The 14,443-nt window shown below is 41.4% G+C and overlaps 1 protein-coding gene across 1 annotated transcript in view; it reads left to right on the top strand.

The window, feature by feature from the left end:
* Window positions 1-14,443, top strand: part of LOC136858399 (nose resistant to fluoxetine protein 6-like) — a 176,963-nt gene that overhangs the window by 80,885 nt on the left and 81,635 nt on the right. Inside the window, exon 4 of the mRNA XM_067137917.2 lies at window positions 12,470-12,564. Within this exon, the coding sequence (XP_066994018.2) occupies window positions 12,470-12,564 (95 nt within the window). The remainder of the gene's footprint in view (window positions 1-12,469; window positions 12,565-14,443) is intronic.

The raw sequence follows: 14,443 nt of genomic DNA, 5'->3' as shown, positions 1-14,443 counted from the left end.
TATAACACAAACAAGGGGCTGCCTAGCCGAGGCGATAAAGGCGTGCTCGCCTCACCCGGAAGGACATAGGTTCGATTTCTCGTCAGGAAGTCGAAACATTTAAGAAATGAGATTACCATTTCCGGAGGTGAACTTGACCCAGAGGTTCACTCATCCTACACTAAAAATGAGTACCAGGTTAATTCCTAGGGGGCAAAGGCGGCCGAGCGTACAGCTAACCACTATACCCTTTCAAGTGCCGAGATTACCTTCCACCCCTCCCATGGTCTTCATGGCCTCTATGGAGATGACTTTGCTTTTTTAATAACAAAAACAAACCTAAAAGACTTTTTTCAGAGTAGGTACCGTAGGCGAGTTGTAATCTCACAACTATTGTATAATATAAATTTTGAATAGTCGTGGTTTGTATGCCCATTGCGTTTTTAATTTACAGGAATACCGTAATACTAAAACAAACAGCATTAACGTACATTGCACTTGGGAGATGGTGGGTTCGAATCCCACTGTCTGCAGACCTGATGATGCTTTCCTGTTGTTTCCCATTTTTACCATAGGCTGTAACCTAATTAAGGTCACGGGCAGTACCTTTTCAGTCTTAGCCTTTTCCCATTCTTAAGTCACCGAAAACCTTCGACGTGTTAGTGTGACATAAAACCATTAGCAAAACAAAATAAGTAAAATAAATAAACAAATAAATAAATATATTAATCAGCACTTAAAATAAAAAGTGAGTTCTTTATTCCATTTTAGTGACTTAGATCATTACGCAGACCTGCGTAATTAATATTTTCACGGGTCCATTGAAAATAATTTTAAACCCGAGCGGAGTGGACAGGCCTGAAAAGTTCTGCATTCGGGACACGCGTGGGTTCGAAGCCCTCCGCCGGTTGCCTAGAGAACGGATTTCTGTGGTTTCCCATTTTCACTTCCAGGCAAATGCCGGGACAGTTTCACTGCATAGACAATAGCCGATTCCTTCCACCTCCTTACCCAGTTCCATTCACCATCATTCATTTGCTCTTCCTTAGCTCCTGTTCTATGTTGGCGTCAAGTTGGGCATCCAGCCGTAAGAAAATAAGCCAAACAAAAGCATCCCACCTCATCCTCAACCCCGTATCAGGAAAGGGGACTAAGGGGTAGACAAACATTAAAAGTAATTTGTAACACACGACCAACTTTATATATGTTGACCTGACTGACCAGACCAAACGCGGTCAACTTACTGGAGTTGACTGTATTTCTCTTTGCAAAACTTTGATCCTCAGCAACATACGTATAATATTATGATGTTTTCGTAATAGATACTGACCTGCGTTACAGGAGGTGTCTCAATTAGTCATCCTCAGTCACGTCCTTCTATGAAATTTGAATTCATTCGCTACCGTTCTACTTTTCTAATACATACCTCCAATCTCTGCATTGATATTTTTTTTTCCTGGAAATTATACGGGTCCGCCTCTGTGGTGTGGTGGTAAGTGTGATTAGCTGCCACCCGGGTTCGATTCCCTGCTCTGCCACGAAATTTGAAAAGTGTTACGAGGGCTGGAATGGGGTCCACTCAGCCTTGGAAGGTCAACTGAGTAGAGGTGGGTTCGATTCCCACCTCAGCCATCCTGGAAGTGGTTTTGCATGGTTTCCCACTTCTCCTCCTTGCGAATGCCGGGATGGTACCTAACTTCAGGCCACGGCCCCTTCCTTGTCTATCCCTTCCAATCTTCCCCTCCCCCGCAAGGCCCCTGTTCAGTATAGCAGGTGAGGCCAACTGGGCGACGTACTGGTCATCCTCCCCAGTTTTATCCCCCGACCCAGAGTCTGAAGCTCCAGGACACTGCCCTTGAGGCAGTAGAGGTGGGATCCCTCTCTGAGTCCGAGGGAAAAACCGACCCTGGAGGGTAAACAGATAAAGAAGAAGAAGATTTTTTGCTCGTGACTTTACGTCGTACCGACACAGATAGGTATTATGGCGATGATGGGATAGGAAAGGCCTAGGAGTTGGAAGGAAGCGACCGTGGCCTTAATTAAGGTACAGCCCCAGCATATGCCTGGTGTGAAAATGGGAAACCATTTTAGTCTTATTCAGTGGTAACAGTCACTCACGCTACAGTTGGGGAACTTGTAGACTATAACCTTGTATTACTTATTTTCTCGTAAGTATACCAATCAATCAATAAATAGGTTGTAATAAACACTCAGTGTAAACAATAACACAAAGTTTCGAGCTATACTACTTAACTGCAAAGTAAGGGACTGACTGTTCGCGTGCAGTCATCAGAACAATTGTCTAATGTTACGACAGGTGATTAGAGTGCCCTTACCGAAACGCGTCCTGCACTACACTCATAAGAGAATGAATGCCAGGAACAACTCCCTGTACCCGATCACTGCTGCAAATTCTTTTTTCCTTTCTAACCCTGCTAGTAATACGTATATTTACCTCTTTTCTCTATTCCCTCATATTTACAAGTGCTGTAACACTCCCGTTTAATCCTGAAGTTATAGAACGAAAATGTACGTGATTAAGTCTCAATTCGTTGAGAGAAAATGACGATACTACTACTACACCAGATATCCTTAACATTCCAACAACAGTGACATTGAGTGCCAACATTTTTGACAGGCCTTTGACTACCTTAGCCCGGGTCGAACCTGCGAACTTGGGATAATGAATAAACATCCCTGTGGTGGGGGCGGTATAATAACACCCACGATATCTCCTGTCTGTAGTAAGAGGCGACTAAAAGGAGCCCTAGGGCCTCTGAACATGGGAGCGTGGGTCGGCGACCATTGGGCTCGGCCGTAAAACAGGTTCAAGTTCACATCTCTCTCTGTGGGTGTGGGCGGTAGAATAACACCCACGGTATACCCTGCCTGTCGAAAGAGGCGACTAAAAGGTGAAGCAGGGGCTCTCAATTTAGGAGCGTGGGTTAACCACGACTGGGCCCTAAGCTGAGCCCTGGCAGTGTTTCCACTTACTTGTGCCAAGCTCCTCACTTTCATCTATACTATCCGACCTCTCTTGGTCAACTTTTGTACATTTCCGACCCCGACGGTATTATGTTTTCAAGGCCTAGGGAGTCTTTCATTTTCACGCCCTCCGTGGCCCTTGTCTTTCTTCGGCTGATATCTTCATATTTCGACGTGTCGGATCCCTTCCATTTTTTCCCTCTGATTAGTGTTCATAAAATAACATTGGCCAGTTGTACTTCCTCTTGAAATAATAATGACCACAAGCACCTCAAATCCACATGGACGGCACAGTTCGCATCCACGACCCCACCAACGTGTAGGAAAAGTGGTAGGAAACGTATTATTTATGAAGATGTCTATTGAGTCATTCCCTATTATCCTGTTACCAATAAAACTCAGTCTGTTTTAATTTAATTCAGGACGATCCAATACGTACACACATGTACACACACCATTTATGACCACAGTCACTAATAGCTGTCTGTTTACAAGTCTCTGTCCTCTTCACACAGGTGGTAGTCCGGCTCGTTGGTATTACCTGAGATGGCTATAATCCTTATTGACAGGCTCGTCTTACTTTCACTTTCATTCGCAAATCCAGTCACCCCGCACACCAGCTGCAGGCGGATAGATACGAATAAGAACTGCTTACGCCTACAACACATGATCACTGTTTCTTGGTTCGACTCCAATGAAAGTCCAATAATTCACAGAGTCCGTACACAGTGAACTAGTTAAAAATGACGGCTAAACAGCAGCAGCTCAACAGTGCTAAACAGCAGGACAATACTCCTCACAACAACGATCATTAACACTGTTCCAATTAATTACACCTCAACTCTTCCGCACACAGACTCCAAAATTCACGGTAGTACACATACACCGAAGGCAGTACATCACCAGTACTCTGCTCAGTACCCAACCATACTCCGACTACGGCGGGGTACAGACAACAACCAGCTTTACTGCCGTAAAGGTCCAATCACTCACTCTACGTCACATCGGTACACGTACAGTACTCCAATTAGTATTCCAAGACAGTACACACACCGATGAGACACTGGCGTCAGAGAATGCTACTGTCACCTCAGTCCAACTACTGAACTCCAAAACTCACTCACTGTTCGCGTTTAGCCTAAATCCTGGTGACAAATTAATGGAATATTCGGGACTCGGCTAGAGACGGAACATTCTCGTTGCACCTTCCAGAAAGCGTAAGGAGAACCAGATGAAAAGAACAGTACTCGCAAAGGTCGACCATGCCCTCCAGATTGGCTGGGAGCTCATTGGTCTAACTGCCTATAGCGCGCTGCATGAACATGACGGCCCAGTTTAGCCAAGTTTCTATTCAGATACTTAATTTCTATATTCTCGTACATGAAAATTCAAGCGTCTTTTTTCCTTTCTTAAAAACTGGCAGTGTACTTTCTGTCCTGTTATCCCTTTGTATATAATCACAATTACAATTCTACCTATCAAGTGTTTATTTTGATCTCCACTTTTGGTTAGAAGGCCGTGCAGTCTTTTCTCTGGGGGTATGGGTCACGTAACACCCCCTAGCAGGACCAGTCACATTTCTTTCTCGGATAAACATCAGTTATCGAAATAATTTTCGTGGACGAGATTTATGACAAGAAATAATGACAAGCCAAGCACTGTAATAATAATAATAATAATAATAATAATAATAATAATAATAATAATAATAATAATAATAATAATAATAATAATTGTTACGGTGATACCGTAGTTTGCAGAGGTGAAAGAAGGTGCGGGCATGAATGGCTGGATATAGAAAAGTCAGAAGATGAATTTAAAATAAAATTGGAGCCATATTTCTTTCTCTGTGTTCTTTTTTCTTTTTCTCAAATTTTAAACTTCACACTTTGCTAAGCAAATAACAAATAAGGTACAGAACTAGCTCGTGAGCTTGGATAACAATGTAATAAAAATCAGAATAATCAACTAATAACCATTTAACAAGCTGAGCTTGAAGCTCCCTAATATTACAAATTTTACATGAGCGCTACTGCTCCTTTCAACCAACATTCAAGAAGACGGATCTTCCAATTTCTTTTACACCAAAAGGAAGAGCGTCTTTGATCTATACATTTACACTTTCCAGGCGGTAAAGGCGTGCTCGGTTCGCCCGGAAGGACGTGGGTTCGAATCCCCGTCATGAAGTCGTAAAATTTAAGAAACGAGATTTCCACTTCCGGACGAGCATATGGCCCTGACGTTCACTCAGCCTACACCAAAAATGAGTACCAGGTTAATTCCTGGGGGCAAAGGCGGCCGGGCGTAGAGCTAACCACTCTACCCCATCACGTGTCGAGGTTAACAATGGTGGAAGCCTTTACCTTCTACTCCTCCAAGGGCCTTCATGGCCTGTACGGACGGAGATGACTTTGCTTTGCAGGCCTATCAAAGGCACCACTTACATTTAACAAAATTAAACAGTATTCACTGTCTTAACTGCACAACCGTCTGATTTGCCATACAATGAAATGAAGAAGGTTAACAGTAACAGGGGTAACAAGTACCCATTCTACCTGGCCTTTGGTAAAATCAAAATGGTAAGGAGGCAAACTCTTGCGCTCCTTGAAATTTACACGAAATACTTAAAACCTTATTTGGGCTTATGGCCCGACTTTACAGAGGCTAAGCCTATACTACGGAGGTGAATACATGGAGAACAAATATTTAAGTTACAGAAATTACTAGATAGATTTTAAAGGTTACAAAATCGTAGTCACCTCGACAACAATTTGAAGGGGAATACAGGAGGGTACCACTCTTTATACCCCGTTTCGAGTGAGTTCTTTAGACTTGAGTGAGAATTTACATTTAGAAATAAAATTTACATTGGGAAAGAAATTTGAAACCTTCTCCTTGAACTAGCTTTCAAAGACTATCCCCCTGATAAGCAGAATCTGCTATTACCTTGAGCTTCTGGACCTCCCGAAGATGGACGAGGGGCCCGTTCCCCCTGCCTCCGCTACGAACGCACTCTAGACTGGAGCGATCACAAAGACAACTTGGCCCGAAATGTGCCAGCTTTTATAGCGGAGAGGAAGGTCCCAGATTTCTCTGAGTCGAAACCCTGACGCAACCACAATTTTCATTGGATAGTCAAATAAATATGAAAAATAGTGATTCGTTACTTAAATGTACAAATTTTCTAATTGACTAACGAATTAAGTTGGCGCGAAGAGATAGAAGTGTTGATAACTTTTAAACAAAAAAAAAAAAAAAAAAAAAAAAAAAAAAAAAAAAAAATCACTAAACAATTCAGTTTAGGAAACCTCGGTACACAAAATACTTCATAATTTAATTGTTCATTCTCGCACCAGAGGGCGCATCTAAGTAGATAGTAGAGACATCTGTCGAGAAATGTTCAAACTATTTCCAAAATTAGTTTCAATTTCCTGATCTAGATGGCCTTCTCCAAGGCGCTAGTTTTAAATGCACAGGGCGGGTGGACCTCCGGTACAATAATAATAATAATAATAATAATAATAATAATAATAATAATATCGCGTGGCTATTGATAGGCTGGTGCAGCCCTTATACAAGCAGAGCGTCTCACCGGGGTGGCTGGCATCTGCCATGCACAAGGAACTGCGTTAGATGGAAGGGGTGAGTTGTAAGAATGTTGGAGACAACACAAACATCCAGATCCGAGCCAAGGGAATTAGTCGTTTATCGAACTCAGGGCCACAAAGACTGAAGCCCAAGAAACTGACCCCTCAGTCAGAGAACCGGAACAACAACAACAACAACAACAACAACAACAACATAATAATAATAATAATAATAATAATAATACCGGGCGAGTTGGCCGTGTGGTTAGAGGCGCGCGGCTGTGAGCATGCATCCTGGAAACAGTGGGTTCGAATCCCACTGTCGGCAGCCCTGAAGATGGTTTTCCGTGGTTTCCCATTTTCACACCAGGCAAATGCTGGGGCTGTACCTTAATTAAGGCCACGGCCGCTTCCTTCCAACTCCTAGGTCTTTCCTATCCCATCGTCGCCATAAGACCTGTCTGTATCAGTGCGACGTAAAGTCACTAGCAAAATAATAATAATAATAATAATAATAATAATAATAATAATAATAATCACGACAGAGGGGCGAATCTGCGTTGGCGAACTGTAGCTGAACTGTAATTAATTCTGTAGGATAAACACTAAACGTTTCGCCAGAGATCTTTTTCATGCCGACGTCGTACGACATGGAGTACCGAATGGACTGTTTCCTCTCTTCAAAAATATGTCTACCTCTGCCGGACTTGAGTCCGTGATCTTGGGCTCCGGAGGCCGACAGTCAACTACTGATCAACAGAGGGAACCCTGTTGTGAAGAGTTTGCATTAAAAGTCACGTATAAGTGCACGGATTGGACAAAGCTAATTGTCATGACAGAACTAAGAAAATGTTTCGATCTCGGGCAACGGTGACTTCCCGCCTGTACTGTGAGAGTGTTTTCCCTCCGGTTTCATATACTCACTACTTTTTAGTCTTATTGATAATAATAATAATAATAATAATAATAATAATAATAATAATAATAATAATAATAATAATAATAATAATAATAATAATAATAATAATAATAATAATAATAACTGTCTACCCTGTAGTACAGAGATTAAAATTGAATAGGATGTCCGTCATACTGTGTGTGCGTTAAAGGAGCCAGCTTAGTGATGATTATTTCTTTACAGATGTGTGTCTGGCTTGGTCCTTCTGATGCTGCTATCTGGAACAGCTTATGATCTGTATTTGGAATACATGTAAGTACTCAAGAACTCTCTAGTTAAATAACCATATCAAATATTCAGTCATTTATATATTTTCAGCCTAGGGAGATACAGCTCTTGATGACGTAAATAACGTCCTTGATTATGTCATTATTTTACCATGCATTATAACTGAAACGTATAAATGAACTATACTGCTAATAATAAGAGTTGGTGCCTGACATTTCTTAGAGGGAGGTCCGTTTACTGCCTGCCGGGGCGGGATAAAGGGAGTGGCTGTGCGGTTGCCATGGAAACGAGGGTTAGGCGACTGCGGTTGCCATGGAGATAAAACTTCAGGGCAGCTCGTCTTGCTGGGAGTTGCCAAACCTATCACTGTCACTGATAAGAACCTGGTTGTTTGTATAAGAGTGATCGCAAATGGGACGACACCGCCTGGCCAGGTAGTCTACAACAGATCACAGCGGTCAGAATGAAGGAGGGAACAAGTGAGCCGGAAGCGAGGGGTAAGAGTATGTACAGTAGAAAGGAATGCTGGAATGTGGCAACATCGTGAAATGGCACGTGCTGTGCTCCTCCCTCCAACCTTACCTGTCAGACGCCAACTTTAGTTAAGTCTAGTATAGTATGGGGTCGTGTACAGTTCTTAACTTGGGCAATCTGTCATGCTGTTTTAATTAAAATTTAACTCGCTATTAGCGGGTGAGATGGGATATTCCCCGAATGTGTGGAAAAAGTAACGTGTGAAATAAACGCCCGTTTGCAAACAAACGAAATTAGTGGCCGTTTGTATTTGTTCCCAGGTAACCTTTGTTTAGACGCCTTTTAAAGAAGAGTGGAAAACTCCCAGAATCGTACAGCTACCACTTTCTCTTGTCATTCCTGCCCTGTTTCTTGGAGTGAAAACTTCAAGTGAATTATCCTGTATAATTCAGTTTTGTGTCGTGCGATTTTTGTTTCCCCTATCAGTGTTGGAATCATTAAAGGTACTCGTTGGCTGAACGGTCAGCGTACTGGCCTGCAGTTCAGAGGGTCCCGGGTTCGATTCCCGGCCGGGTCGGGGATTTTAACCTTCATTGGTTAATTCCAATGGCACGGGGGCTGGGTGTTTGTGTTGTCTTCATCATCATTTCGTCCTCACCACGACGCGCAGGTCGCCTACGGGAGTCAAATAGAAAGACCTGCATCTGGCGAGCCGAACCCGTCCTGGAATATCCCGGCACTAAAAGCCATACGACATCTCATCTCTCATTAAAGGTGAACCATGAGCTATAAAGCAGACGAATTAAACGGAAGAACCTGCTCAAAGGAAGAACCAAAGAGATGTCGAAGAGTTCTTAGAAGTAAATATGATGAAATTCTGAATGCGGTATGGAGCTCAGGGTGCTGCCTGTTTAGAAGTATTGGGGTGTATTTGTGTGGCGAAGAAGTGAGTTCACGAGGAAGACACACCAATCTCTAATATTTACTCAGAAAGATCGGGTGAACTTTGCAGCAGAAACTAAGATTTCGCTACCGAAATACCGGCTCAGTTAATAACAAAGATGGTTTTTCATATCATTAGGCGAGCAAGTAAGAAAAAATAAACCGTGCATATTGATAAAAAGGAGTTTACATTTAATCGAAACAGACTTTCAACGTATTAGGTCGTGTTACGTACATGTACGTTGAAGAGATGTTAAGTACAGAACAAAAATGGCCAGCAACCAACGCGAAATCGGGAGGTTGTGGGTTCGGATCCCACTGGTGTCCGGCTGGCCATTTTTGTTCTGTACTTAACATCTCTTCAACACGTACTACATGTACGTAACACGACCTAATACGTTGAAAGTCTGTTTCGATTACAATGCGGTCGTGAAAATTCATATTCAGAGTTTACATTTAGCTCAAAACTGTTGACAAAGTTGACATGTTTTCTTACAGCAGTGTTTACTAGTCGCTTATTTCACGGGGCGCATTGTAAAAATTGTCAAAGCAGTCTTCAGTAGCCGCTTATATATGGCTCGCCGCTTCATCAACATCAATCTATTGATCTGCATTTAGGGCAGTCGCCCAGGTGGCATATTCCCTATCTGTTGTTTTCCTAGCCTTTTCTTAAATGATTTCAAAGAAATTAGAAATTTATTGAACATCTCTCTTGGTAAGTTATTCCAATTCCTAACTCGCCTTCCTATAAACGAATATGTGCCCCAATTTGTCTTCTTGAATTCCAACTTTATCTTCATATTGTGATCTTTCCTACTTTTAAAGACACCACTCAGACTTATTCGTCTACTAATGTCATTCCACGCCATCTCTCCACTGACAACTCGGAACGTACCACTTAGTCGAACAGCTCGTCTCCTTTCTCCCAAGTCTTCCCACCTCAAACTTTGCAACATTTTTGTAACGCTAATCTTTTGTCGGAAATCACCCAGAAGAAATCGAGCTGCTTTCCTCACGGGACACATTTTTCGCGAAACCTCTGTGAAAACCGCAACCTATTTATTATCCTCTGTGGAAACGATAAAACGGTATCAAAGAAACTTAATAGAATATAATAGAACACTCCCATCCTCTAGTTCCGGATTGCCTCTTTTATTGCAGTTCAACTGAACAGTCTATTATGCGTGAGATATTGACTGCCTAAATGAATGAATGGACTGGATTCCAAGTCCTCTCTCCCAGTGGTGGATAACCAACATCTGCGGAGAGAGTTAAATAAACTTCTTCCTCGTTTACATTTTTCGCCAGTCGTACGTGGACAGAGGCTGTAGGAGTAAGTGAACAGTGAATACCAAAATGGGTATTTCAAGAAAACACAGTCCACGAGGTCATTCAACTCCCTTAAACTTAGGAAAGTCTAGGGGGAATATCAGCTGTTCTTGAATAAATCATAGAATGGTATTTACACACATTTCAGTTCCCAGCTCCAGGTTATCTAATTCTGTTCCTTGCAGGCACCGCAACAATGAAATACCAGATCTTCATCTGAAACAACTGATAACTAAAGTTATGGATGGTAAATCTTACTCTTTCACATCGAGTCAGTATTATATCGCTCTGTTGATATATTAGTAATACAAACGGTTTTAGTTCACCTCACATGAATCACTGGCAAATCGTTCGTTATAATTTACATCTAATTAATGTCATGTTATGATTCAGTATGTACACATTATACTGCCCATTCCTCGGCACCACTCGGCTAGCTCAGAAGAGATAAGATGTAGCGTTGAAAAAGGCAGAACTATCTACAATACAATGAATAACCTTTTCATAAGCCGTGAAATAATAATGAACACAAAGGTGAAACTTGTTTGTGGAGTTGAAACGTGGACATTGGCACAGGAAGTTTTGCAAGAAATTTGAGGCTTTTGAAAGGAGGAAGATGATGTTGAGCCCTAAGAATATTGTGGACATACCATGTGACAAGCGACGATATTCAACGGAGATTGAAAAACGACAAGGAAGTACTGATCTCTTTGAAAACAAGGAAGCTCAATATCTCAGTCGGATTATAAGGAGGAGAAACATATACCAGCTACTGAAATTCGTTCTGCAAACGAGGATACCAGAAAGGATCGTTTGTTTAAAAATCCTGAGAACCTGGACATTAAAAACAACCTCAGAGCTATTCTTAGTAGCGGTCGACAGGAAAAATACAGCTTTGAAATTTCCCAACATCCGAAACGGATAGGGACAAGAAGAAGAAGTCAATGTCATTTTCTCAAGTATTCTCTTAGTTGCTTAAAGCAATATACTTGGAATATTTCTTCTGGTATAAGAGCAAGTTTGCACGTTGGAAAGATATGAATTGATTGATTAAATTTTGAATATTGGGTCACGGAAGACTGATGATCATCCCTGGAGAAGGAACGTGGAAATCAGAAACGAATTTAAAATCACCTTTCTGTATTTCCTCTGTTCTGCAAAAGCCAACAATAATTGACTAAATATATTTCAGGAAAACCAATAGTCAAAAATTACTAGTGTTTCACCCCAGTGCGGTGTGGGTTCATCAATTGGATACCGCACCTTTCCAAGACACTAGCCGGCTAGCACGTCTTAACTGTGTTGTTGGCCGTACCACTTTTTTTTTAAAGGTTTTCATTCCCCAACTTGAAGGGGTGAGGCGGGCCACCTAGAGGGTTACGCCCTCTTTCTGGCCAAGAGATGCGGGCGAATTGGGGAGATGTGATGTAAGAAGGAGGTGGGTAAAGGTTGTGAAGAAGGAGGAGATGGGAGAGGATCTTTTGGCGTATGTTTAAGGGTTTTACAACTTTATTTAAATTTTATTTGTGATATATGAGAAGTAAAATAATTTGATTGCCGTACCACTGAAAGCTACATGTGATAAGCACACATTCAATGCTGACGTTCTAGGGGAGAATTACATCTCCAGTCGCTATATATGCCCTTCTGGGCAAGCAAAACAAAAAATATGGCTTCCGATTGAGGTACAGTAGCTAAATAACATTCAGAAAACTCAATAGTAAAAAAATAGCCAATGGTGTCGCTACCGGCGTGCTAGCCGGCCAGTGTCTTGGGAAGGTGCAGTATTTAACTGCTGAGCCCATGCCTCATTGGGGCGAAACACTGGTAATTTTTGACGATTGAGTTTCCTGAATTTTACTTAGCTACCTCAGTCGTAAGCAATATTTTGGTCAATATTGGACTAAATTGTACATTACCCAGATTACCTCTTGTAACTTTCATCTGGACAGAATATTCTCTTATACTATATTATTTCTTATTTCAGGGATGCTGGAGAAGATGTAACAAATGCTCGTAACCCCGATGCCTGCCAGAATAAAGCAAACGGTGTCCAGTACGACACAGTTACAAGCAAGAAGGGTTTGTCTCACTTACAGTCTATATTTGTGGGAGTGAACTTTTCTTCCCTCAACACTTTTTAGGCTTAACATACCACCAGTTACAGACAACAAAACTAAGATTTCTTAATCTTCGCATTATTTCATAGTTAATATTTAATAAAGGTCTTAAGGATGTTTATAAATGATATAAATGGGTGTTCATCGGATATAGACAAATTAACAATTTGTTATGGTGACGACATGACGCGCTCGTGCTAAGAGGAACTTCCTAGAATAGTAGCGATGATGGGAATAGTACTAGAGGTCAAAGATATCAACATAAACTTAGAAATTGATCCGATAATCCGGCTCAAAGGACATTCGGAGTTTCCGTGGCCAGTAGAAAAAAAGACAATTTGTAAAACTGGACTACACCAAAATTAAGAAGAGAATTCCATATTGTCCCCTCCTGTCCCTTAGGTTGCTCCGGTAGGTTTCAGGGTGTGTACGGTTCTTGAGGGCGTTATCTGATAGAATTAACATGAGGGGAAGAGGACGGGAACAGCAAAAACTACAACGAATGAGAAGCGAACATCAAAAGCTGGTAAAAATAGGTTTATTGCACCCTTTTGCGGATGCTAAATATGGCTAAAACATAAATCAATTTTAAAAAAACTATACAAATTGCTCAGGGTCGAACCTCTGGCCAAAACATTATCAAACTGTTCATGTTTGTGAGTTCTCGTAAGTGAGGAATCACCCCGTTAAACGATCGCCAAGGCGTTACTTGATTCTACCGCATAAGATCCTTATGTACGCACTTGATGTTATTGAAAAATCCCAATGACGCCGAAATTAAAAATTAATGGATACAAAACCCGAATTGAGTTGGAAAACCCTTCCTAAACGCCAATTCCCTCCAAAAGACATCAGCATGAAACAGTAAACAATATAGTGACACTTAACGACACGCCTGGTTCGAGGTAGTCGAACACAATACCCCCAACAACACGTGAAATCAACAAATAGCAACAACACACCTTTGACACATATTTGAAATACAACAAGCACTATACAACATTTTGTGAAGGCATTACACATCCACCTGGAGCATGGATGCATAACCGAACGCTCCATATGGACGGGATTCGAACACGTGACTCCCTGGTAACTCACGTTCGGAGAAGCTATAATTCCCTAACTCTTTATTAATTCTGTAATTTGATAGGTCATAATCGACTTATCCAGTCATTTCTTAAATGAACTCGTCTTCTTGACCTATTACCAATATAACTGCGTGTTTTTCAGAACCAAATTTTCCACAGTTGGATCTCGTAAATATTCAAAACAGGCCATCCCATGTGCCTTTATTATATCTCTCCTTTCTTTCGACCCTGAATGGAGGCCATACATCTCTTAGCAGGCTATTCATCCAAGATCTCACGGCATTCTTCCGTGACAAGTACTACCACTCCTAAAACCTTGAATTCTTAAAGTCTCATTAATACTCTCATTATACATGACAGTTTTCCATATTTCACGTAATCCTTATATTCTCTTTATACTTGGACAGAATCCACAGCTGTTAATTCTTAACCCCATGAACACACATATTCTGATTTCCCTACAGTAAAACACATCTGAAATCTTCTCACTACTATGCCACTAACAAAGCTTAAATTTTGAGGACTCCGTATCATTCGTCTGGGGAAAGTCTACTCGCTTTCACGAATTAAATCCCTAATTATTGTTTGGTGGGCAGGCTTCGACGTCCTTCACACAAATTGAACACAATGCTAACTACTTTAATGTACGTCATGTGCGAGTAAGACTACATTAAGAAGGACTGCCATCCTAATCAATCTAAGCAAACATTATTACTCAGAACCTTCGTGTTAGAGCTGGGAACGGTAGGAGCG

This window comes from Anabrus simplex, chromosome 1 (genome assembly GCF_040414725.1).
Source record: "Anabrus simplex isolate iqAnaSimp1 chromosome 1, ASM4041472v1, whole genome shotgun sequence".
Classification (NCBI taxonomy): Eukaryota; Metazoa; Arthropoda; class Insecta; order Orthoptera; family Tettigoniidae; genus Anabrus; species Anabrus simplex.
Note: the sequence above shows the minus strand (reverse complement) of the source record. Positions and strands in the feature narration are given on the sequence as shown.